Here is a 26361-nt window from a genome sequence, read left to right as displayed (position 1 = left end):
GACTTCGGGACCCTAAAACGTTCGTTTCATAACCTATTCCAAGTGTTTACAATAAACTAGATGTCGAAAAAGTTATGTTTGAAAATTTGAAAAGTGTTCAGCGTGGTAGGTCCTCAAAGTAGCAATCCTCCTCTGAGTGCGGCCTCCATAGAGGCAGCAAAGCACGAACTTGATGCCGGTGGGGAAGGGGAGCCAGATGAAAATCAAGCTCTAGGGGCTTCCCTGGTGGTGCAGTGGTTGAGGGTCCGCCTGCCGATGCAGGGGACACGGGTTCGTGCCCCGGTCTGGGAAGACCCCACATGCCGCGGAGCGGCTGGGCCCGTGAGCCATGGCTGCTGAGCCTGCGCGTCCGGAGCCTGTGCTCCACGACGGGAGAGGCCATAGCAGTGAGAGGCCCACGTACCCAAAAAATAAAAAAATAAAAAAAATAATCAAGCTCTAGGACCAGGACTCCAGAGCTGTTCCCGCTGCTTGGCTGGCCTTACACACCTCGACCTGGCTCGCGGGTGGGCGTGTGAGGGGGGAGGACACAGCAGGACTGGTGACATCTTAAAGGGCTCTGTCCTAGTGCCTCTGCACCAAGTGACTCCGGGTCGGATCCGGGGTCTGGACGTTTACCCGGCTCGTGCCAAGCCACATCTGCCAGTGTTTCTGCTTATGTCACATAACTTGCTGTCCGGGTCTCACCTTTAAATCTGGAGTGTTCGCCCGTCTGGGGGTGGTGTTTGGTCTAGGGTTGAACTGGCACGTTTCCATCTCCCTCCTTTCTTGGTCATTTAAGTGTCTGAAGGTGCCCTGCTGAGCATGGAAGGCAGGAGAGGAACGCTGTCCCTGCAGAAAGTTAAGGATAAGCCAAATAAATCCCTAGAGGACTGATCGCCTCTGGAGCGACTCGGAGCCAACCCCTGGGTTCAAAACGACTGCCCAGGGCGGCCCAAGCTGCGGGCCGGGCTTCTGTTCCGGGTCGACGTGCCGCCCCGGCGGCCGAGGCGTGGCGCCAGGGGCAGTCTGGAGGGGCGACGCGACGCTGCAGGTCCCCCGGGACGCGCGTGGGGTGTGGGCCGGCGGCGCGGCGTGAGCCACCAGAGGGGAAGCTGCGCCCTCCGCCCGGCAGCCGGGGCGCGCCGCCTCCCCGGGGCCAGGTGGCGCGGGGCCCCCTCCAGCCCGGCCCGGGCGCGGCGACCCCCGGGCGCCCGGCGCGCGGCTCACCTGGGCCGCCGAAGGTGAAGCTCCGGAGCGAGGGCGCGGCCGGCTGGCGGGCGGGCGGCGCGGGGGCGGGACCCGGCGCCGGGACGCCCCGCCCCCGCCGACGCGGCGCGCTTCCAGTGGCCGCCGGCCCGTCACTCGCTCTTCACCATGGTTGCAGCACAAAGCGCCCGGCCCCGGAGGCCGCTTCCTCCCTGAGCGCGGCGGGGCGGCGCGGGGGCGCAGGAGGAGGAAGAGGCGGGGAAGAGGAGGGGAGTCGCCGCTTCCCAAACACTCTCCGGGGGGCTGTGCGCGACGCCCGCCGCCAGGAGTCCGGACCCGGTGCCCGCGGCCCCTTCCCTCCGCGCCCGCAGCCCGGGAACAAAGTTGCCGAGAGCCAGCGGGCCGAGCGCGCAGCCGGGAGCGCTCTGGCCGCTCCGCGCGTGCAGATGGGGGGCGGCGGCGGAGCGCACGGCGGCGGCGGGGCGGCCCGAGGGGATGCAGCAGCCGTCGGGGGGCTCGGCCAAGCGCAGTAAACGGAGCCGCGGCGCGGCGGCGGGGACGGCGGCCGAGGCGACCCGGCTTCGCAGTGCCCTGACCTGAGCCGGTCATCGGACGTTGGCCGCGGCGCCCCCGAGTGCTTCCCGGAGCCCCCGAGAGGAGGGGGCGGCCCTGCGCGCGGAGGAGCGCGAGGCCCGTGCGCCCCAGCCAACCCCTCCCCGCCGCTCGAACTCCCTAAAAATAACTCAGGCCGGCGGGGGGCGGGAGGAGCCGCCGCCGTCCCCGAGAGGAGCCGGGGAGGCGTGTCGAGCCCGGGCCCGTGGGGAGCCTTCCCGGCCGCGCGGCGCGGGGGAGGCGGAGGAAGCGGGAGCTCCCGGCAGCCGGGCGCCGCGGGGACCCTCGGGCCTCGCGCGCCCCCCGCCCCGCCGCCGCCGCGGTTTGGCTGGTTGGCCCGAGGCGGGCGGAGCGCGCAGGGCGGAGGCGGCGGCGGCGGCGGCGCTGGGCCGGGAGGCGGCGGCCGAGGGCGCGGAGCGGCCCCGGCCCGGGCTGCGGGGGGAGATGGCGTCCTACGTGGATAACAGCTTCCGCCAGGCGGTGATGAAGAACCCGGCCGAGAGGACCCCCCAGGTGAGCCCCGCGTCGGCTGCGCGCTCCCTGCCCACGTCGTTCGCCCCGCGCGCCCGCGCCTCGCGTCAGGTCCCCAGCTTCCAGGGGCTTCGCGTCTCCGCGTCTTCCCTGGCCGTCCTGGCGTTATTTCCCCCTTCTGGATCTTCTCCTCCTTTTCGTTGCTCTCCCCGTACCGATCTTCTCCTGCGATTGCCCCGCGGGGCAGGGAGGTCTCTCCCGAGCGTCCCCTCTGCCCAGCCTAGCGCGGGGCCCGGGAGCCTTTCGGGGCGGGGGGCAGTCACCTCCCCTCGGCCGGCCCCTCCTGCCCCCCACCCCCACCCCGGCCGCAGGCGCCCTGCCTCCCCCGGCTTGTGGCCCCTGGTACCTACAGAGTTCTTCGGCGTTTGCAGAGGTGTAGGAGGAAACTTGCAGGGCTCTGCGGAACGCGAACCCGTGCTGGTCTTCTAAAGTAAAAGGTTGACATGTTTGTGTGTTTACTATTTTTCTTTTCCTTTTTTTTATTTGGAAAAGTGATGCCGCTTTGCAAGGAAGGGGTTGGTGGGGGGGAAGTTGAATAGCTAGGTTAGTGCTTTTAGTTTCAACTGCAGACAGAACTGCAGAGCAGGCATATTCAGATACAGCCCCGGGAAGGGTACCCTGCGGATTCTTTTGGTGTTGCACAACCTTGTCAAAATTAGATAAGTTTGTTAACCTTCATACGTTCGTTTACCTTCAGGCTTATTTTTCTCTGGCTTTAAGTAGAGGAATTGCTGATGGTGGTGGATCTGGTCGTCTCAAGTTGGACTAGAGAGGGGGAAATTTTATAAAAATGTGGTGGTTTGATTTTTTTTGCTTTTAGCTGCTGACTGGATAATGACGCATGCTCCTAAGCGTCGGGATGGTGACTACAGGGGATCCTGCTGCCAACCGTCTTAAGACAAATAAGCCCTACTGATCCTTGGGACCATCAGACATTTAGGATCTAATGCTTGAAAGAGTTGCTTCGCTTGTTAGGTGTTGGATGCCATCTGTTCAGAGCCAAAGGCTCTCCTCCTCTGCTGTTGATTGTCATTATTTAATGCGGGGCAAAGAGAATAAAATAGACGCTTCCACTGGCTGCCTTTGGACAAGGCCCAGGAATGGCACCTGGTGCGGTTTTTGGTTTTTCATTTATTTTCTGATGGAGCCGGCACATCTGGGGATCGTAGGTAGATTGCACTCGTTTACCAGACTGTGGAATATGGGTGGTAATCTTGCAAGGCAAATTCATTTCACAGTGTCTCCAGAAAGTTCCTAATCCAAAGGATTACTTTATCGAAAACGAGGAAGGTCCTGCTTTTTGCTCTTGTTGCACTGCTTCTCATGTGCCTTCTGCATCTCCTGTCGGTTTTAAGTTGTCAGTCAGTCAGTCTTCTGCAGCTGAAAACGCACGTTCTCAGTCACAGTGTGATGGAGGAGCCCATTTCAGTGAAATGTTTCGATCCCTTTCAGTGTTTGAAGTGCCAAGTGAAATCACACATGCCGAGAATATTAGAACCTAGCAAGGCAGGTCGGAAAATGATGTCAGAGGCCTTGAGTGGAAGTTAGAGAGCCGGGAAGTGGAATCTCCGGTTGGTTGATTAGAATAGCAATGACTCCAAACCTGCTATCAGGTGGGTGGAGGGGGGTGTGTGTCCCCCAACAAAACTGGAAGAGACAGAACCTCCACTGTGACCGCGTGCTGACTGTGCCAGAGAAATGAGCTGTTAAATTTCCCTGTTGACGTGCCGGTTGTGGAGAGCAGAGTGAAAACCGACCAGCACAGAGCTTGGCCCGAGTCAGAAGTGGGCCAGTTGCTACTGACACCGCAACGTGAACGCTTCGCTGACCGTCCGAAAGCAGCACATTTCCCCCACCAAACCTTCAGAGAACCAGTCACCTTAGAGAAGCCTACCAAACATTTGGAACATTCATAAGTACCCACCCTATTAACACTGATGCTCCCTTGGTTATTACTAATGCGGACCTACGTGTTTATTTATTATTTTAAAGAGAAAGTAGATGGAAATGTGAATGTTTTCCACCTTCACCTGGCTTGTCAAAAATAATTACTTTTCTGAAAGTTTGAAATTTACTCAAAAGTTAAAAAAAAAAATGTTTTGGTGGCAGGTGCCTTTTCTGTTGAGTGCTTTGTGAATGCAAGGGCCGGAAGTTTTTCTGCCCTGTCTTTTCTCTTGAGTGCTCGAGGGTTAGAAGTTTGTAATATAAAAGCCAAGTTATGAAATAAACTTGATACGGACAGACGGATACGAATTAGGGGAGTTTTGCTGTCATGCTTCCTTCTGTTTCGCAGGATAGATATGGTGAAGGAGTTTGTACGATTCTTACGGCAGGCAAGAGAAAGGTGCCTTAAAAGAGGAAAATGTATAAATATTCTTTGTTAAATTCATTTTCTTCCTTTTTTCTTTTTTCTTTTTTTTAACCCTACCAACCCAGTTTGTCTCCCAAACCCTGTGAAGATGTGGTTTTGTACAAGGTCACTCAGTTGCCTATAAGTAATCGTGCTGTCACTCGTGTAACCTAAGAGGTTAGCTCCAAGAGAATCTGGGGGGTGGGGAGAGCCTCAGTGCAAACACAGGAACTTTGAAGAGTGTTATGAAATTAGGAGGCTTTTCATGCCCACCTGGAAAATGGAAACCCATTTTCCCGTTTGTTTAGGCACGTCACTAGAGGGGGAATGGCAAGGAGAAACAAAATTGTCACTCGAATTTTTAGCTAAATCTCACATATTCATATTTCAGGGGCTGTCACTATTTCACCTGATATTCTGAGAGGACAAGAAAAGCCATCTTTAATCCAATGTGTGTCCCATATTGTGTGTCTGGAAAGTGGCTAAGTTCTAGTCAGTGGGGCACTGTATTCTCAATAACAAACCTCCTTGAAAATAAGGAGCACTAAATGTTCTATTAATACTTTTCAGTGCACCTCTGTTGAAAAACAGGACTCTTAAGTAACTGCTTTATTAAACTGTTGGGGTTTGTGTCTTTAATCACTTAAATGGGAAGCTTGGTCACCTAAGCAATTAAGTGAAGTGAAAGATGTAAATAAATTACAAACAGCTTTCCCCCCAAGTCTTTAAACAATAAAATGATTTTTCTAAACCATATTATTAACTTATTGGATTCAGACCCTTTCAGATTGCTTAGGTAGAGTGTATAAATGCCTGTTTTTAGTTTTTCAGGTGAAACATCTATTGCAGAATATTCTTCTACTTTAAAGATTTACTATGATGTGTTTTTAGCTAGTTGTAAAAGTTACTTTTTAAAATGGCTTGTGTAAAATCTGCTGCCTCATCCCTTCCTAGTAATATTACTTTGTTCTTCACGACTGAAATTTTTTTTTTGGCTATTACACCTTGTGATTTAGTTGCTAAATCATGAATTTGTCATTGGAGAGCTCTTAACAGTGCAAGACGTAGTTGTTTGCAGAAGTCACTCAGTAGCATGTGTCTTGAGTCATAATGAGAGGGCTGAAAAGTGCCTTTAGCCCAGAGAACTTTAAGTTATGAGAATCTGCACAAAAGAGTATCTCTGATGAATATTTAACTTTCAAATCCAGTGGAAGAATTGTGTCTATGACATAAGTTTTCCATCTCTTTTTTATCATAGTTTATGAGCAGTCTTATATTTTCATCTGACAACTTACAGTTTGATTATATTTTGGCTCATTTGGGGGCTCTAATAATAAATAATTTGTTCCTTAAGTAGTTTTTGTTCGTAAAACACAACTAAATGGTCTGGGTGCACTTTTGAAAAGCATGGCTCGCGAGGTAATGACTGGCCACACGTATTTAGCTTTCGTAACAATGATATTTGAGTTTGGAGGTTAAAAAAATACACATTTATGTCTGAAAAACCAATTTCAAACTGTATTAGCATGTGGCTCTGAACAAGCGAGGACTTGAATTTATGGTAAAAATTATTAACATTCTTTTGCAATATCGGTGGAAACTTAGTCACCTTCAAATAACCTTTTAAACATTTAGTAATTAACGGTTCCATAATTAGCTTTGCGTATCTTGGCTGAGGGTCAAAATGAATCTCTCCAACTGCAGTGCTTCCTGAGGTTGGTGTTTAACACAGTCCTTCCCAGACCCCACCCCGGGCTTTCACAGACACTCAAAAAAAACCAAAAAAACAAAAATTAAAAAAAAATTAAGAGGACTTCCTGGTTGCCAACTTGTGGCGGTTTTCTTCCTCTCGAAAAAGGACGTAAAATAAAAACAAAACCAGCTATAACCTCCTAGCACTGTCATTTTAGCTTATTTATGAAGACTCGCCATGCTTCTTTTTTCTTTTTATTGAAGTATAGTTGATTTACAATGTTGTGTTAACTTCTGCTGTACAGCAAAGTGATTCAGTTAAACATATATATAAATTCTTTTTTAAAAATTCTTTTCCATTATGATTTATCATAGGATGTTGAATAGAGTTCCCTGTGCTATAGAGGAGGACCTTGTTTGTCCGTTCTCTGTGGTTTGCATCTGCTAACTCCAAATGCCCAATCCATCCCTCCCCTACCCCCCTCCACCTTGAAACAAGTCTGTTCTGTTTTTTAAAAATTTACTGTTGCCCTGAAAAAACTTTATCCAGGTGGATTTTGGGGGGAGTTAAATGAACACAATAAGGTCTGCCTTGGGTGATGTTTGAAATTCAAGTCTTTTAAAGTCATATTATGTAAAGTAATAGTGGCATATGCTTCCAACCTAAATGAGCTATTTGAAATAAAGATACAGTAAACTTTTCAAAACACAGAAAGACTATGCCTTCTTGACTCATTTGAAAACTTTTTTTTTTTAGCTTTGTTACATATTCTGTAAGTTTAATATGTAGTGAAAAGGAACTGTAATTGCCTCAAAGAACTTTGATCTAGACTAGTGTAGAGTTATGGAAATGTGGCCGCTGGTGATAGTTCTGTATTATATGGGCTGTTCCTTCTCACCCCATTTTTGGTTAACAGTTTCCTCATCTGTAAAATGTGGGTAATAGCTTCTTGAAGTTGTTTTGTGGATGAAATGGAAGAACGTACATTTACTGTTGAGTGCAGTGCCTAATAATAGTTCTTGTTATCACATTTTAATGAAATACGTATTACTTACCAGGCCTTGGGGGTTCATTGAGACGGCTGTCCCTCAAGCAGCTCACCAATCTATCATGTCATAAGTAGGAAGTGATTCATTAGTGCTGTGACAGCTGTCCTAGGCCAGCACTGCTGAGGTTGGGGACTTCCTAGATGGGTGTGTATTGAGTCTGGGGACTTCCTAGGTGGGTGTGTATTAAGTCTTAGGGGAGTAGAAATTCACCCACCAGTGGACCAGGAGGCTATGAAGGATTTTCCAGGCGAACCCAAGGTCACAGAAGCTGCACAGGTGGTTGTAAGGAAATAAGTGTGGACCTTTGTTCAGTGCGCCTGGAGCCAAGGGGTTGAGTGGGGGATGGAAAGTGACGCTACGTGTCCCTTAGAAGCTTGCGATTTGTGGAGAGTGGGAGGAGACTGGAGTTCTGTTAAAGCAGAGGTCTGACCTCCAGGGTGGAGATGGTCAAGAGCCCGAGCTACACAGCGGAGATATCCACTCTGCTGGACAGGCCGGCTGCACGTGTGCACGTTCATGTCAGCTGCTCATCGTGTCATGCCGTGCACACGTTTACGCCAGTGCAGCCTAGTCACGGCAGTTGGCGGAGATGGCCATTTCTCAGTTCATAGGAGAAAAGTCCAAGTTGTTGAACATAATTTTCTGTATAAATTTATTTATTTATTTATATTTGGCTGTGTTGGGTCTTTGTTGCTGCGCATGCGCTTTCTGTAGTTGCGGCGAGCAGGGGCTGCTCTTCCTTGCCTTGCGCGGGCTTCTCTTGTTGCGCAGCACGGGCTTCAGTAGTTGTGGCTCACGGGCTCTAGAGCGCAGGCTCAGTAGTTGTGGCACATGGGCTTAGTTGCTCCGCGGCCTGTGGGATCTTCCCAGACCGGGGCTCGGTCCCATGTCCCCTGCATTGGCAGGCAGATTCTTAACCACTGTGCCACCAGGGAAGTCCCCATAATTTACGTAATTTTCAAGATTTTTTCAACTTACACTATTTTTCCTTAAACTTTGATGTCTTTTCCATGTCCATTCCGGAATCTAATATGAAATAGCTAATTTCTCATATCATTATGCTAAGTGTATTAGTATTTCTTAATCTGTGATGATAATGGGATTTCCAGCATTCCATCCTTTGCAGGAGTCGAGGAACATCTGAATTGAAGCTCACAGTTGACTTGTGGTGGCACGAGGTAACGATTGTAGCGAGTCTGTGAGGGCAGTTCCTTATTCCCCTACATCGTTTTTTGTTTACATAAATTAATGTTGAAATGAGGAAGGAGAAGCAATTTGTAGTACATGTAATTGGTCTTTTGTAGCTTTGTCAGAGCTGGAATATATACAGTCAGTAAAAATATGTTCAGTGGTTATAATGTCAGCCTTCGTGGGGGGAAAGTAAGCTGATTGGCTCATTATTATTACTTTCTTGTTTGCTTTACCTGCAAAGTTTATTGCATAGAGCACCCATTTATATGAAAGCGTAACAGTGTTTCAACATGTGAAATTTGTACAGAAAAATATCAGAAACACATCTGTTAGGATGACTGTCTCTGCCTTTTATATAAAAGAGCTAGTGTATAAAAAGTTTTTCAATCTAAGGTACCAAGCTGTATTCTACAACAGAGATACAGTACTCTAAATAGCAAAGAACTAGGGAATCAGAAAGAATAGCTACTTCCTTTTACTAATCAAAGACTGGTGGCTACAAAGGAACACAGGCCTGCTTCAAACTATTTGTGATTCACCAGAAATCTCATTAGCATTAGGACAACTAATTTGAATTCAAGTTTTAGTCAATGGTTTAAGCAGGATTCGGTGGATTTCAGGAAACATATCCTGTGTACACGTGTGTGCGTGTACACGTGTGGCACGTTATTTTGACTGTTAGAATGTTTATCTTTTCAGGAAAAGAACGCCTCTGGTCTCACTTGCTAACTAACTAGGACTTACTGCACTGTTACGAAGTATGTTTCCTGCTGTATTCAGGTGTTTTCTTCTTCAGTCAATTGGGGTGGTTGGTGGTGGCCGGGTTCGTTTTTGTAGAGCCGGAGGTTTAGTGCGTTTTAGATTCTCTTGGTATCGCCATTTATTTTTGTGCCTTCACCCCCATTAGGCAGTAAAAAGTGTTTTGGAGGGGTTGGTGTGACTTGAAAAAGGACCTTGTTTTGTTGTTGGAACTAAAACCCTCTTCCCGCAGTTCTCATTGCTCGCCTCCTACACATTGAAAGTGATCTAGAACTTCTCAAGTATTGAATATGAGCTAAATGAATTGAAATCCGATTTTACATGTTGACCCTGTTAACTGCTGGTAGTTCAGTTGACAAACCAACAGTTATGGCCCTTGGCAACTTTGTGTTCTTCTCCAGCTGGTGGTATTTGTCCCTCCCAATGTAAAAGCTAATCGGAAAAGAAGAGACCCTGAAGAAGAATTAGCTGTTGGCTGGTTATTCTAGGGAGGCCTGGAAGTCACTTTCCTAGAAGCCAGCTAGCAATCGGTGGATCTGAAGGGTTAGGGAACGATGGTGATGATCTTATCTCTTCTGAGTATTCACGCTAGAGTTGAAACGCATTATCTTTTTTAAAAAACTTTTTTTAGTTTGAGATAATTGTAGATTCGCACGCAATTGTAAGAAATAATGCAGAGATCCTGTGAACCTTTTACCCAGTTTTTTCCATTACAAATATCTTGCAAAACTGTAGCGTAATATCACAATGAGGATATTGACATTGATAAAGTCTAGATGCAGAAGAATTCCATCACCACAAGAATTCCTCTTGTTGCCTTTTTATAGACACAGTTACTCCCCCAACTCTGCCTCTGGGGAGGACTAATCTCTTCTCCATTGCTACAGTTTTGTTATTTCAAAAATATTATGTAAATGGAATCGTACGCTATTTGATCTTTTGGATTGGCTTTTTTCACTCGGCATAATTATGGCTTCTTACCTTTTGGCTAAAATGAATGTAGCTACTGTTGTCTCTGAGTGGTTTGGGCTGTGTTCTTTTGACGTACGCGGGCCTCTCACTGTTGTGGCCTCTCCCGTCGCGGAGCACAGGTTCTGGACGCGCAGGCTCAGCGGCCGTGGCTCTTGGGCCTAGCCGCTCCGCGGCATGTGGGATCTTCCCGGACCGGGACACGAACCCGTGTCCCCTGCATCGGCAGGCGGACTCTCAACCACTGCGCCACCAGGGAAGCCCTGGGCTGTGTTCTTGAAATACCAAAGTTATTTGGGATTGGGGGTGGCACAAGGTTAGGTGGATTTAAACAGTGACAATGATGAGAAAATTCCGTAGTAATATGTGTAAAATGAAGACCAAAGATCATTAGGTCTTGGATGAGCAAGAGTTGTGAGGGTGTAACACACTGGGGATATGTCAGTATATACAGTTTTCTTCCATAGATTTTGTTGTTGTTCATGATGTAAGTGGTAAAGGTAGTCTTACCATCGATCATACCTCATTCAAAGAAACTACCTGATCTTCCCCAACTGAAGTGGCGTTTTACAATTCAGAAGGAAGTCTAGTGAGTGTATTTACAAAGGAGTCCCAGTGGAACAATTTGAACAACAAAATAAAGACGGATTATAGCCTCTGGGGGAAAAAATATCCATGAGCTCATGCCAATATAAGTAAATTATCCAATAAATAAATAGGGGAGAAGAGACAGCTCTTTGTTATGGTAGAATTCCAATAAAAAATGTAGAAGATATGATGGAAATGGAAAATCACCAGTAGGCAAACCTCACAGTGATAATTGTTGCAAACAAGAATCAGTAGGTGCCAGACTTAGTGGGTGAGAGTATGATGAGAAATGTATGTGTCAGATATCAGAATATTTGCATAGTCTCAGAGTGTCTCCCCCAGCAGATTAAGTAATTAATTACAAAGGGGGGAATCAGTACTTTTAAAGTGAAGAAAACTAGCAGACACCAACTTAACTAGATGATCAAAGTTATGTCACAAGACATATCCACATCATGATGCACAGAGAAGGGCGCATCTGAGGTGGTATTCTCACTAAAAAACCCTTCAACTGAAGTGTCAGGAAACACTAGACAAACGTAATTTTAGGACACTCTGCAAAATGGCTAGTGCTCAGAAGTGCTCACCTTATGAAAGGATGAAGTGCTGAAACAGTCACAGATTGGAGGAGACTAAGGAAGCATGATAACCAAATGAGCTGTGAGATTCTGGATTAGGACCTGGACCAGAAAATAAACGGTGGGACGGCTGGTGAATTTGAATAGATAGTTTTACTGCGGTTATTTCGGATGATGAATTGTAGGCTGGATGAAGAGTCTGTGGGATCTCTGAACTATTTTTTTTTTTAATAACTTCTTTTAGTCTAAAGTTATTTCAAAATTAAAAGTAAAAAAAACAAACAAACCCAGCTTTTGGAATTTTATTGTGACTCTGACAAGGGGCCACCAAATTGAGATATTTTTGAAAATAATCTTTTTCCTGATTTAATCTTAATGAAGAGCTCAGTACCTTTCAGCTAAATATTTTGCGTATGTTGGACCATTAGTGACATGACTGAAACAATATATTAGAGGAAGCTTAGATACACACAAGCTTATAAATAAATGGACAAGAAGAGCTAAAATAATAACATTTAACTCACCTTTATTCCTACCTGAATCTTGTAGATATTCACATAAAAATGCAGTGTATTTTACCAGGTGTGACGGTTTCATGATCCTGAATGTAAGTAAATGGGAATATTTGGTATAAGAAAAAAATGTGTAGGAGATACAATGAAGCACAGTAGGAAAGAAATTGTGATAGTAGTTTAAGGAAGTCAGTCTAGGTGAAATCAAGTTTGTAGAGTCTCCCTCCTTTTCCTTTCCTGTGAACTTAACAAACCTTTCAGTTGTTACTTTTGGTAGGAGTGAGGGGGTGGAAGGGAGGGAAGGGGATGGCAGGGTGTGTTGAAGGAGGCTGGTCGGAGGCACTATTACAGCTGCAGATGGGGAGACCTAAGCTGTGTGTGCAGCATTTCATTAAAAGCAGTTCAAGGTAGAAATATCTCTACAAACCTTTTTTCCATGTATATATATAAATGCCTTTGCATTTCAATTATAAAGCCAGCTGCCCTCCCCACTCCTCCCATAGCCACCTACCGTTCTTTTTTTGTGTGTGGTAAATTCTGAAGAATGCATGTTGTTTCTGTATAGTGTGTACTTTTTTCCCCTGTAACTGAAATTGGTACCGGAAGATTGGATTAAAAACTATGGGCCCTAACATTTGAGATAACAATAAATAAAATGTAAGCTGGGAGGTATTTACTATTTTCAATTATAAAGATAAAAACCATTTGTTTTCTATATTTTAATGTATTTTTTTATTCTGTTTGATGTTTTCAGTAATAAATTGCATTTGCGGGCACAAGTGGAAAAGAAAAGAGCTGGCCAGGCTTTGAAGTAACTAAAATCTTATAAAATAGAAAAAGTGAAAATGTGTAGGTGTCTATTAACACTTTAACATCTGTCCAGTTGTTCTGTATATAAGTAACTATTTGAAGTCTTCAAGGCAATACATCTCTGATTTCTTCCGTAAGCTACATTATGTAGCCTTGCAAACTCCATTTTCTTTTAAGCACACTCAAATATTTTAGAAAATTCTTGGTCAAATTGTTGGAAATATTTGGCTAAGTAACATTATTTAGTTATGGTATTAAGAAACTGCTTGATCAAGTTTATACATTTGCAAACAACTAGAGATGGATTTTGAAAACTCATGAGTTAAAGAAATTGAAACACAGTAGCATGAAATGCCAAGAATTGAGGTGAAGAAGAATTTGACTGCATTTCAGTTTTTTCTAGTCTTCATTCGTGTCGGCTCCCCTTACTTTTGTAAGAGCTGGAATAAACCAAGGGGCAGGCTAGCTTTAGGGGCAGATGTTATCACGCGTTGCCCTGCGCCTTCAATTTGGGAAAACACAAGACTTCTTTAGAGGCAGGCAGTGTATGCAGAGACCCACAAGTTCTTTTTTTTTTTTTTAATTTATTTTGGTTGCGTTGGGTCTTCGTTGCTGCACACAGGCTTTCTCTAGTTGCGGCGAGCGGGGGCTACTCTTCGTTGTGGTGCGCGGGCTTCTCACTACTGTGGCTTCTCTTGTTGCGGAGCACGGGCTCTAGGTGCACAGGCTTCAGTAGTTGTGGCTCGTGGGCTTAGTAGTTGTGGCACGCGGGCTCAGTAGTTGTGGTTTGCGGTCTCTAGAGCGCAGGCTCAGTAGTTGTGGCGCATGGGCTTAGCTGCTCCGCGGCATGTGGGATCTTCCCGGACCAGGGCTCGAACCCGTGTCCAGTGCATTGGCAGGCGGATTCTTAACCACTGCACCACCAGGGAAGTCCCGACCCACAAGTTCTTTATCCCCAAATATGAATCTCCAAACCTAACGTCATCTAAGTTGGAATGGGTGAGAATTCCTATCTTGATTCCGTTTTCTCTGGTGTGGTTTAAATCTCCATCAGTTAGAGGAAACTCTGTGTCTGTGGTGGGGAGAGGCAGCATGGTAAAATCATTTCACTTTAAAAGTCCTTGTTCCCACTTGATATATTGTGGGATGGCTGTTTTTTCTCCGTAGTTATACATTTGTATCTTTAAGTCTGAGTTTACTTAGTGCATTTCCTTTATCTAACCTGGTGGTTACGACCCTGGACTTTGGTGTCCAGACCACAGACTGCTTTGTGCTCCTGGGCAGGTTACTTAACTTCAGTGGGTCTCAGGCTTTTGGATTTCAGGGACTTTTAAAAATCATAAAACTCTGGGGTCCTGATATTGATTTGTCACCTATTTTGCCAAGTCAGCATGTTAAAATGAATGTAATGTAAATGTAAAAGGGATGTAAACTCTCTACTATTCTCATTTCATAAAAGAAAGGACATTTTAATATCATAAAAATAGGTCACAATCTCAGAATAAATAAATTTAGCTCTGTTTCACCATATTGTTCTGTTTTTGTCAAGGATTCTTAAAATTTTACCGTGGGCGACTGTGGTAACGTTACCAACCTCAAATGGTTGTAAAGGTTAAATATGTTCTTGTACATTTAAGTTCTGTAACAGTCTCTGGCTGGAGTGTTTAATATTTGTTATTAAGTTATTATTTTTCAGCAGTTGGTATTCATTTGTCCCTTAGGTAATATTTCATCATTCGTATATCTTATGATGAATTCACCAAAGTGGTTTATATATAAGTATTTGATAGACTTGATTGTGCGGGGGTTGCATTAGTCTGAAGGTTGTCAAAAACTGCACACATGGAGGCTTAACGGTGGGCTTATTTTTCTCACATAATAAGAAATCTGAAGTTAGGCAGTGCAGGCTTGATACAGAGGTTCAAGGATGTCATTAAGGAAACTAGCTCATTCTACTTGGCAAGTGATTTTGGTTTTCAAAGTCCCAAGATGATGGCTGCACCCCAAGCAGGAGAGAAGGGAGGAGGCCGAGAGTGCTTTTCTCGGTAAGAGTTGGTTCTTTTGGAGGAAAACCCTCTCCAGGTACTTGTCCTTGGCCAGAGCTTGGTCACCTGGCTACTTCTAGTTGCAAAAGAGGCTGGAAATGTGAGGATTTTGCTGTTAAGCCTCGATATTGCAGAAAGGCAGGAAAGAAGATGAGGATGAATAAGTGCTGTGAGCCCATAGTATTTGTCCAACTTACTTTGCATAGGGAACAGATGATTGTAATAAGTGTATGTGGCGATTCTCAGGAGACCTCTTTGGAAGTCTTACTTTCAGAGGTCTTGCAGTAATGTATAGAGCTACATTACTGTAGCTACAGTTTTGGAGTCATATAGATATATTCAACTTCTTAGTTCACTGATTAGATGTATGACTATTAATTTTCTGAAGCACAGTCTCCTTTGAAAATAGAGGTAAAAATAGCATTGCATGAACATTATATATAAATATAACAGTGTAACTTTTGAATATAAATATTTCTAAATGGTAACTATTGATTTAAAGTAAAACATAGGTTTATATTTTATAAATTCTTTTTGCTTCAGTTTTACTCTATTTTAAAATTTTATTTCATTTCTTATGTGCTCCAGTTTTGTGTTCTGATATTTCTGTGTGTAGTAATACTTTGTCATTTTTCTGGGACCTTTAAGTTTTCAATTTAACTGTCATTCCTCCCACAGGCTGAATCATCATCATTTTATAAGTAAATATACTTTTGTATGTAAAGTATTTGTGAACGATAGCTGTTTAGAGTTTTCTGTAATTAGTTGAATTCATACTTGTATCATAAACTTATGTCTTTGAGAAAAGTGGTTTCATATTGAATGTTATACAAGGCTAGCTTTGATATTAAAACTTTAAGTATGCCCTGTGTCCTGCCTTAGAGCATTCGTTATGTTTAATTATGGGCTTTTTATGATAGCAGTCAAGATTTACGTAGATAAACTGCTCTTATGTGTAGTGGGGCCAGTTAAACAATTTACTGTCAGAAACTAATGGCTAGAAATGTTATTGGAAAGAGTCAGGGTATTTGTCATTTTAAAACATTCTGTGTTTTTTTGTAGGATGTATTTTGGGGGGGATGCTGGGGGCTAAAATATGCCTGAATTTGGAGTCTTAAGTTAGGACCTCGATTTCATTTAAAATGGATTAACTTGCGAGGTGTCTGTCTGCCTCACTAGAGAGCTTACTGGGCTGGGACTTGCTATTCATCTTTAAGGCTCATGACTTGGCGCACAGCATAGCGCAGAACTGGAGCTAATAAATGTTGGTTAATGACTAGATCTTTTTTTTTTTTTTTCCTGAGAATTTGAGATACAGCAGAAAAAGTAATTATATACTTCCACATTAATAGCGAATTGGATAAAAGCTGAAAGGAGCGGTAATTTTTGGTTCTGTTTCTGTCACACTGAAGTCCTCCTTTATAGAAACGTGTAACTTTGTGGAACAAAGTTGTTTTTTCTTGAGTATCAGACAGTTACCTCCCCATAAGTTTAATCACTTTGGTGCTGGTATTTTGAACAGTTACTTATGTGATATTTCACTGTCATTTAACAGAGTATAAATTCTTCCTCTGAGCTCCTGTGACACCTTTGTTCTACTACGCAGTACCTTTAAAAAAAAATTTTTTTTTTAAATTTTTCTATCTATTTATGGCTGTGTCAGGTCTTAGTTGTGATGTGCAGGCTCTTCTAGTTGCAGCACACGGGCTTCTCTCTAGTTGTGGCACATGGGCTTAGTTATTCCACGGCATGTGGGATCTCAGTTCCCCGACCAGGGCTCGAACCTGCGTCCCCTGCATTGGAAGGTGGATTATTAACCACTGGACCACCAGGGAAGTCCCTGCAGTACCTTTTTTTTTTTTTTTTTAACTTTGAGATTTTTGACTATGGTGAGGGACAGCAGTTTAAATTAATGACAGACTTAAATTATAAAATTAAATTGAATTCTAGTATTTAGAACTAATTTTCTGATTAACTGTTACCAAGTAGAGATGTTAGCCTAGACCCATTTTAATAGACATGACTATATAGATTGTAGAATGATTTACATGCAAATATAGTAACTTCTTGAGGGGTGGTTTCTGAAACAGGTTAAATATACTCCACCGAAATCTTACTTATTGGTTATATATAAAACTTTAGAAAAGAGGGAGCTGTAATAAAATTCATTCTGGGTAAAATTTTTACAGATTTGTAGGAAAAGACATCTTAATTAAATACATGTATAGAGTAGAATCTAACTTCATTGTTTTCTGCTTTTCACCTGTACTTTGTAATTTTTAATTTTGTCACGTAACGTTCTTCTTTACGGAAGGGAATGGTGTGATTTGTGGAGCATCTGAAAGGCCTGTAATTCATAGACTGCTTCCCTCACCTGTTGATGCCTGAAGGGAGAGACCTTGAGGAAAACAGATTGGTCAGTATTGGTTCTCGGTGCCGAGTGGAACCTTAGAATCAGGTGACCGGTGGTTTTGTCGTCGTCTCACAGACCTGGAGGCTTTTCAGGGGCCTTTGGGAAGTCCTGGAAATCTAGCCTAGCCTCCACCGTTAATTTTGATTAGAAAAAGGAGATTTACTACTAAAAAAAATGTTGAAAATTCCTGATCTAGTTTGAGACTCCTGAGTAGAGGAAATAAATACCAAGAGTAGTTGGTGAATTTCCCCATGCAACAGGGACAGAGCCAGCAAACTGTTGAAAATTGAATCCCCTAGATCAGGGGTGAGCAAACTGTAGCCCTTGGGCCAAATCCAGCCCGTAGCCAGGTTTTGTATATAAAGTTTTATTGGGACACAGCCAAGCTCATTCTTTACGAGTTGTCTGTGGCTGCTTTCATGCTACAGAGGCTGAGTATGGCCTGCAGAGCCTAAAACATTTGCTGTCTGGGTCTTTACAGCAAGTTTGTCCTTTGCCTTAGACTCTCACTTCTGAGAGCTTCCAACTGATTTCAGGGCTCAAGGATTTAATCGGCCTTTTATAATTGCAAGTCTGTAATCATTTCACTGAGGAGGTATCTTTACACAGAAAGGAATGAAGTGGAGGGGACTCACCTCAGCCTAGTTTCACTGTTATTTAAATGCTGCAAAAACAAAGCTGTTTTGTCCATTTCAATTATTTTTTTTCCTTCTAGCTGTAGCCAGAGAAGAACTAGGACTTTAGTCATTCTAATAAAGTTATCTCCTGGTGCTGTTTACAAATACACTCTGAAAGAATTCCACAATGACGTTAACATAACTATTCATAAAAAGTCTTAAAGGCACTGCGTATAATTCTTTATTACTGTTCATCTGTTAATATTCATCCAGTATTGTTTTTCTGAGTCACACAACTTTGCTCCCAGGAAGGACATATTATGGTATAGGTTGTTGTCATCAGTTTTCCAGCCTGACTTTATTGAAACTGTGTCTGTGATCTTTTTCTAGGTTTTCAAGAAATCTGGAGTTAGATGAGAAGTTTTAAGAAAACTCCTCTTCCTGAGTTAGGCTTTTGTTATTAAAATAAAACAAAACTGAATTATTTAAGCCCATCAGCTACACCAGGTCCCCAGTCCCTGGCACACGCTGGGTGCTCTGCTTAATTAATCAACTTTGCATTGTGCTCAAAGATACCCTCATTTCCATTGAGTTTGCAATCAAGAATGATTTTACTGCTACAAAATAACAGTTAGTTAACAGATGATAACCTGTACATCTATGGTAATTAATTATATCAATGTGAGTAAAGAAAAGAGACTATTCCAGTGAGCCTTCGGGGGTTAGAAGTGAAATTACTTAGTTGAAAGGATGTGCTTTCATCATGGTTCAAGAGAGAAACACTGACTGCTCCAAAACTGCAACAGTCTTGCCAGTGTTCAGCGAAACTTTGTAGAAAATGCTAATGAAAAACTTATTACAGTGTATCAACATATACAGTATCAGAACTCCTCACTCCCAAATAGAAATGTTCCTAGTGTTTACTCTCCTTCCTTCCTTATCCTTAGAAGATAATCGATTTTCGTACTGTCAGATGTCACCTCAGTTGTCTATGAAAACAGTTAATGTGGTCTTCTGGAAAGGTCTGAAAACTCATTTAAAACTTCAGGCATATTGTACAGTATTTTGAATATTTCTATTTGTGATTTTTTTTTTTTTTAAGGAAGAGAGTAGATGTTAAACATATTGAATCAATTTTTAGGAAAACAATAGTTACCTTCAAATTGGTTGCAAGAAAATACAAAATAGCATGGGGGAAAGAGAAAAGAAACTAGCATCTCCTAGATATCTTTAAAAGTCTGGTAGAAAGCACGCCATACTTCTCATCAAGCTGGGTGAAATTTTTTCGAAGTAAGAAGAAAGAGCTCATCCATAACTTAAAATCTGGCCTTTTGTATATCTTACAGTTTTCTTTATATTTTCAATAGGTTAAATGACTTAAAAAATATTTATTTATTTGGTTGGTTGGGCCAGGTCTTAGTTGAGGCAGGCAGCCTCCTTAGTTGTGGCTCCTGGGCTCCTTAGTTGTGGCTCACAAGCTCCTTAGTTGCAGCACGTGGGCTCCTTAGTTGTGGTATGCGAACTCTTAGTTGCAGCATGTGTGTGGGATCTAGTTCCCTGACCAGGGATTGAACCTGGGCCCCCTGCATTGAGAGCTCGGAGTCTTATCCACTGCGCCACCAGGGGAGTCCTGGTTAAATGACTTTTATTGTAAAATGTCATTTACTCTCCCTTGTCCAAGGATTAAAAAAAAAAGTGGCTACTCTCTATCAACTCTTTCAGAAGATTGAGAATTTCTCAGAATTTTCTTAATTTATTAGACAAACACGCCCCTCTGCTGATTGTGAAAATGAGCACATTAAAAAATGTTAATAGGAACCCATGCTTATCCTTCCCCTCTGCTTTTGCGCTAGGCCCTAATATGTTTCCCTTCATTTTTACTTTTCTCAGTTGATTAGAAGATCAAGAGTACAGGAAAAGAAATGCTGCTGTGGACCTATTTATTTAGGGGTGGTATGTCAGAGGAAAATAACCTAAGGCCTCATTTCTCATCATCAAGTAGAACCCATTCATGTGGATGGTAATTTCCAAGAGTGATACTTGTAACCACAAAGAACAGTAATCTTGCAATATCTTCTGGGTAAACTCCTATGTTTTGAATTAATTTTGTAAAAAGCTAAGCATGGAGTTTGGGAAAGAAAACATTCGTTTATTTTTCTTCATAGATCTTCTTTTCATTCTCACTGCCCTCATTCTCAGGCCCTTGTCTGTGTCCCACAAGCAAAGCTTTGGATTCCTTCCTTTTTACCCAGGCTAGTCACACTTTATTCCACACTGTTCTCCTTCCTTTCAGACCTATCCTGGGTATTTTAAAAGGACTAACTTGAATGTTTCCTCCTCCGTAAAGATTTTTTCTGGTCACTTGAGCTAGAGATTGAATTTTTCTTTATGAGATTCTTACTGATTTTAACTTATACTTCTCTGTAAGGCATTTATCCTCTGGTAATTATTTCATAATTATTAGGAATACACATCTTATCTCCTATTTTATTTATTTTTTTATTGAGGTAAAATTGGATATAACATTGTATAAATTTCAGGTGTACAACATTATAATTTGATATTTGTTTACACACAAAACGATCACCACTGTAAGTCTAGTTACCATCCATCACCATAGAGTTGACCCCCTTCACCCATTGCCCCTCCACCCGCCAACCTCCCTTCCACTCTGGTAACCACCAGTCTGTTCTCTGTATCTGTGAGTTTGTCTTTGTTTTGTTTTATTTGTTCATTTTTTAAAGATTTTACATATAAGTGAAATCATACAGTGCTTGTCTTTCTTCATCTGACTTATTGCAGTTAATATGATACCCTCATGGTCCGTCTGTGTTGTCACAAATAGCAAGATTTCATTCTTTGTTATGGCTGAGTAATATTCTATTGTGTATATAGTTTGTATAGTGTATACACACACACACACACACACACACACACACGACATCTTCTTTATCCATTCATCCATTGGTGGACACTTAGGTTGTTTCCGCATCTTGGCTATTGTAAATAGCGCTGCAGTGAACACAGGGGTGCATGTATCTTTTCAAATTAGTGTTTTTATATTCTTCAGATAAATACCCAGGAGTGGAATAGCTGGATCATATGGTAGTTCCAATCTGAATTTTTCCATGAATCTCCATATTGTTCTCCACAGTGGCTGTACCAATCTACATTCCCATCAACAGTGCATGAGGGTTCCCTTTTCTCCACATCCTTGCTGACACTTATTTGCTGTCTTCTTGATGAAAGCCATTCTGACCCATGTGAGGTGGTATCTCAGTGTGGTTTTGATTTGCATTTCCCTGATGATTAGTGGTGTTGATTATCTTTTCACATGCCTGTTGGCCGTCTGTTTCTCTTTTTTGGAGAAAGGTCTGTTCAATCCTCTGCTGATTTTTCAATCAGGTTGTGAGTTTTTGTTGTTGTTGTTTTTGATGTTGAGTTGTATGAGTTCTTTGTATATTTTGTCAGATACATGATTTGTAAACATCTTTTAGCATTCAGTAGGTTTCCTTTTCATTTTGTTGATGATTTCCTTCACTGCAGAGGTTTTAGTTTGATGTAGTCCCATTTTTTAATTTTTCCTTTTGTTTCCTTTGCCTTTGGAGTCAGATCCAAAAACATCACCAAGACCAGTGTCAGGGAGGTTGCCGCCTGTGTTTCTTTCTAGGAATTTATGGTTTTTAGGTCTTACATTCAAGTCTTTAGTCTATTTTTAGTTAATTTTTGTGTGTGGTGAAAGATAATGGTCTTGTTTCATTTTTTTGCATGTGGTTTTCCAGCTTTCCCAGCACCATTTATTGAAGAGACTGTCTTTTCTTCATTGTATGTTCTTGGCTCCTTTGGTGTAAGTTAATTGTCCATGTATGTGTGGTTTTATTTTTGTCATCTTATTCTGTTCCATTGATCTGTGTGTCTGTTTTTATACCAATGCCATATTGTTTTGATGACTGTAGCATTGTAATATACTTTGAAATCAGGGAATGTGATACTTCCAGCTTTGTTCTTCTTTCTCAAGATTGCTTTGGCTAGTTGGGCTCTTTTGTGGTTCCATAAAAATTTTAGAATTATTTGTACTAGTTCTGTGAAAAATGTCATTGGAATTTTGATAGGGATTTCATTGAATCTGTGGATTGCTTTGGATAATATGGTCATTTTAACAACATTAATTCTTCCAATCCATGAGTGTGGAATATCTTTCCATTTTATTTATAAGTGTCTTCAATTTCTTTCATCAGTGTTTTTAGTTTTCAGTGTACCTTGTCCCCTATTTTAAACTGCAGAGTTCCTTGAAGGTGAAACTATCTTATTGACATTTGTGTTTCCAAGGTGTTTTATAATACCTTAACGTTCCATAAATAGTTAAATATATGAAGTGCGTGTCAGACGTTCTTATTATAATTCAATAAGCAGTACTGTTGGGGCACAACACAATTTGGTACAATTTTAAAATTTAGCTCCTAGGAAGTTATTTTTTACTATTTGAGCATAACGTAATTTAGGATTGTGATTATTTTAAGACAGAGCCACAGTTGATTCTTAGTATTGCTTGGTTAGGTAATAGTGATTCAAATTTTACTTAGTCACGATGACTTTGGTCATTCGCAGAAGCAAGTCAAAAGTAAAAACCTGAATTCTAGACATGACATTATGTATTCCTAAGCCTCGGACTTCAATTTGTTGCCTTGGATTTTATTGGAGTATGTATGCATTTGCTGTTACTGGATTCTGAACTTTTTGTAACCTGGTAACCTTTCTTAAGTCAGATCTGACAGTTTTTGTTTTTTTTTTTTTTTGCGGTACTCGGGCCTCTCTCACTGTTGTGGCCTCTGCCGTTGCGGAACACAGGCTCCGGACGCGCAGGCTCAGCGGCCATGGCTCACGGGCCCAGCCGCTCCGCGGCATGTGGGATCTTCCCGGACCGGGGCACGAACCCGCGTCCCCTGCATCGGCAGGCGGACTCTCAACCACTGCGCCACCAGGGAAGCCCCCCGACAGTATTTTAACTTGTATATTTAATCTCTTGTAAGATCCAAGAGGGGAAAAAACAAATGAGGAAGACTAGCTGGGAGAGAGGGCTGGTGTGATAGCCTTTATTCTATGAGCGACCTTGGCAACTTTCATTGGGCCTCATTTTTCTGGTCTGTAAAACAGAGCACGCTATTTTGCCTTACCTCTTTTCCAGGATGTCTGTTAAGGGTTAAATGAGCATAAGATATGAGGAAAGTGCCTCTCAAATGGAGAAGTCTACAGTAATGTGTAAGACATTACAATCACTGACACAACAAAAGTATTAGTGTCAGTGGAAATTGTGAGTCATCTTTAAAGCTAATAGACTAAGATCCTTTTGCTATTTGGCTAGTAGTATTTATAGAAGTATGCCTCTTTTTGGTGTGAGTGAGGCAGTAAAACCATGTTTTCAAATTATTTCTTTATTTGGTTGTCCAGGTTAATAGTTATCTGGATCATTTTAGAAGCATAGGCTTCATGTTGAGTTTTCTAAAGAGCTTTTCTTTGTTGAACCATTTTCAGACTTCAAAGAACCATTGTGTAACAACTCATCTACACCAATGTATCTCAAGTCGTTCTGATTGTTTTATGTTGAGTAAAAAAGCTGAACTGAAAATTTTTCACTTTCAAAAGTACTCAAAAGTGGCAAAATCTTTCCATATGTGGAACATGTATATATATTCTCTTCTAAGAGTGTTTATCAGAATACATATTTTTGGAATAAAAGCTTTATAATTAAGTGCTATGAATGGATACGATTTTCTTTTCTGATTATTGAAGTTTGTCATCATTGTGTATTTACATTTGAATGCTCTGTGAACTTAGACTTATAGCCAGAAACTTGCATAAGAGTGTTAACACGTATAAGAATATGGACTAGAAATATCATGACTGTTTTTGAAGAATTCGAAGAGGAATTGGAATTACTTTCATAATATAAATGTTCCCCATTGAAAGGTGCAACAGTGAATGGACCTTTACACTTCTGGTTATCCTTAATTAAGAGTTACTTTTGTGATGCAGCCCCTTTGAAAGTCCCATGTTAGTGACTTCAAGTTGTCATCAGTGTAGTAATACATAATACTTTGAGGTGTGTTGTTTGCTCTTCATTTATATTTAGGGAAAATGTAACTCAGAAAGAACAACTGAGGGAAGATATGTAAAAGCAATTGACATTTATTAAGTCTTTATTATGTGCCAGAGAGTCAGCTAGGTTTTTTCTCACTTTTTTAGTTAGTTTTTACATCAACCCAATTAAGCAGGAGATGCTGTCCTCAACTTACCAGTGAAGAAGCAGCTGAGATACAGAGAGATTAAGTCATTTGCTTAAGGACACATAACTGTCTGATCTCAAAGTCCATACTTTTCCACTCTACCAGACTCCTGCGGTAGGATTGGGTGTCAGTGTCTGTACTGTCGTCAGTAAGGACTGTTACGAAGTGAAATTGCGATTTGCTTAAGGTCTTTCTCTTTATTCAAAATGCTTGAATTGGTTAGTTGTACTTCAGATTTGAGCTTCAGGTCTAAAATCTAATTTTATTAAAACTTTGGGACTTCCCTGGTGGTCCAGCGGTTAAGACTCCACACGTCCACTGCAGGGGGCACGTGTTCGATCCCTGGTTGGGGAACTGAGAACCCGCAAGCTGTGCAGTGCAGCCAAAAAAAAAAGTAGATAATTTTAATTTTTAAAATAATTGGAATTAGTAGGGTGGGGCTGGCAGGTCTACTTTTAACTCAAATCCAGGTACTTGGCAAATAGATAAGTCTCAGTAAATGTTAGCTATTGTTATGTTAACTCTTTCTTTTAAGTAGCTTGTCTTAATCGCCAGGTTCATCTGAAATAATACAGAATTTCATATGATGGTTTTAATAGCATCTAATATTTATTGACAGTTTTGTCACTGGACACTGTGTTAAGGATGTAAACGTATTATCTTTTTTCTTCGTTTTCAGTACTCCATCCAGTTTATATAACATGTGACATAATAACATGATAAACATATGATCTTGATATCTTCTTCTGATTAGTTGCTGTGGGTTTTTGGTTCTTAGTTTTTTTGGTCCGTTTTTTCATTTTGTTTTTAATAATCAACTACATTATTTAGGATTTTTGCCAGTTGATGAGGAATGCTTTGGTGTGGGCTAGCTTGATGCCTTTCAAGTTGTTCTGTACTGGGGTGGGGAAGGGAGGAGAAACCAGTTTTTCTCAGCAGTAGCACAGCCAGGCGTCTACTGGTTTGTCAGAAACACAGACTTGACATACCTCTTATTTCCATCGCTCATGAAGTTTCCACACGGAATTACGTTACTACATAGCCTTTCTATCTGGGAGCGTAGCTGGGAGCCTTGGTTTTCAGTGCTGGCTGGCAAAGGTAGGGGAAAGGTTTGGGCGCTTGCTACCAGGGACAGGATTTGAATGGGTTACAGTCTTCAGAACTAGCAAGTTGAAGGTTAAAACATTCCTGGTACGTCTGCTTCTCTAACTTGCCATGAGGATGTCTTAGCTCATAAGTGAGTTTTGTTGTCTGGCTACACTATTTCAGAAAGGGGATAATCAAACTGGAATTTGATCAGAATTGAGAAACATTCAGAAATTATCCAGATATGCTAAGAACTAATTCATAAGCCTGTATCTTGCACAGAGATACTACTTACCTTCTCTGACATCTAACACCATTTTATGATTGTACTTCATGGTCTCGACTATATAATGAAAGACAGATTGATAGATTCTGGAATGTGAGATCTTATGGAGTCTTAAGTGCTTCTGAAATGCTAAAATCCAGATGCTCTGGTGGTGCTGGGAGTGCATCTGTGTTAAAATATGTCTTGAAGTCATTCAGTTGCAGAGACTGGTCACTTCGTGTCTGTGGCAGTAAGCCCCGCTTGTTCCCCTTTGTCTTTACAAGATGTAGGAAATACCCTTACTTTAAGGATGGAAGAGCACAGCACTCTAGGGCAGAAAGGTAGGAGGTTTTCAAAGGTATAACAAGTTCTTGGTTTTTGTTTTTAATCTGAGTTTTCTCATTTACAGCTCCTTTAAAAAAAATCATATCTTTTCCTTCCAAAACATCCTTTACTGTTTCTTAGACTCCTCATTTTCTTCTATTTTTGAGAGGTACTGGGGTCAGAAAGAAAGGTTAAGTGCACAGTCTCCTAGTGGATTGTTCATTTTCTTCTGGTGATTGAAATTTAACTTGCATTGTAAGTGGACGTGGTAACATGTTCTGTCTCTGGGATGTTTTCGGCATTCCAGAAGTGTTCATAATTTGTACTTTCATATATTTAAAAATCAGTGTTTTAAATATTATTTACTTAGTTTTCTGCATAGTTCACATATCAAATATTATAAAAAGGTATACAGTGGAGAGTCTTAACTCCCTCCTCTGTTCCACATCTGCGTGATTCCTAATCCCTAATGATAGTGGGTGATTTTAGTTGTTTAT

At 42.1% G+C, this 26361-nt stretch overlaps 2 protein-coding genes across 19 annotated transcripts in view; one reads left to right on the top strand and one right to left on the bottom strand.

The window, feature by feature from the left end:
* The window catches only part of SPMIP2 (sperm microtubule inner protein 2), a 193471-nt gene extending 191674 nt beyond the window's left edge, over nucleotides 1–1797 (bottom strand). For all 17 annotated transcript variants that reach the window (XR_004526789.2, XR_012332207.1, XR_004526790.2 and 14 more), the window contains exons 1-2: nucleotides 1210–1797; nucleotides 688–831 (exon numbers count right to left, since the gene is read on the bottom strand). The gene's annotated coding sequence lies outside the window, so the exon portion shown is untranslated. The remainder of the gene's footprint in view (nucleotides 1–687; nucleotides 832–1209) is intronic.
* Nucleotides 1798–2182: 385 nt separating this feature from the next.
* The window catches only part of RAPGEF2 (Rap guanine nucleotide exchange factor 2), a 245025-nt gene continuing 220846 nt past the window's right edge, over nucleotides 2183–26361 (top strand). For both annotated transcript variants that reach the window (XM_019926378.3, XM_033857408.2), the window contains exon 1: nucleotides 2183–2313. In XM_019926378.3, the coding sequence (XP_019781937.2) occupies nucleotides 2245–2313 (69 nt within the window). In that variant the 5' untranslated portion in view covers nucleotides 2183–2244. The remainder of the gene's footprint in view (nucleotides 2314–26361) is intronic.

The sequence above is a fragment of the Tursiops truncatus genome, chromosome 5 (assembly GCF_011762595.2).
Source record: "Tursiops truncatus isolate mTurTru1 chromosome 5, mTurTru1.mat.Y, whole genome shotgun sequence".
NCBI classification, from domain to species: domain Eukaryota; kingdom Metazoa; phylum Chordata; class Mammalia; order Artiodactyla; family Delphinidae; genus Tursiops; species Tursiops truncatus.
The sequence above is the reverse complement of the archived record's forward strand: the minus strand, read 5'-3'. Positions and strand labels throughout refer to the sequence as shown.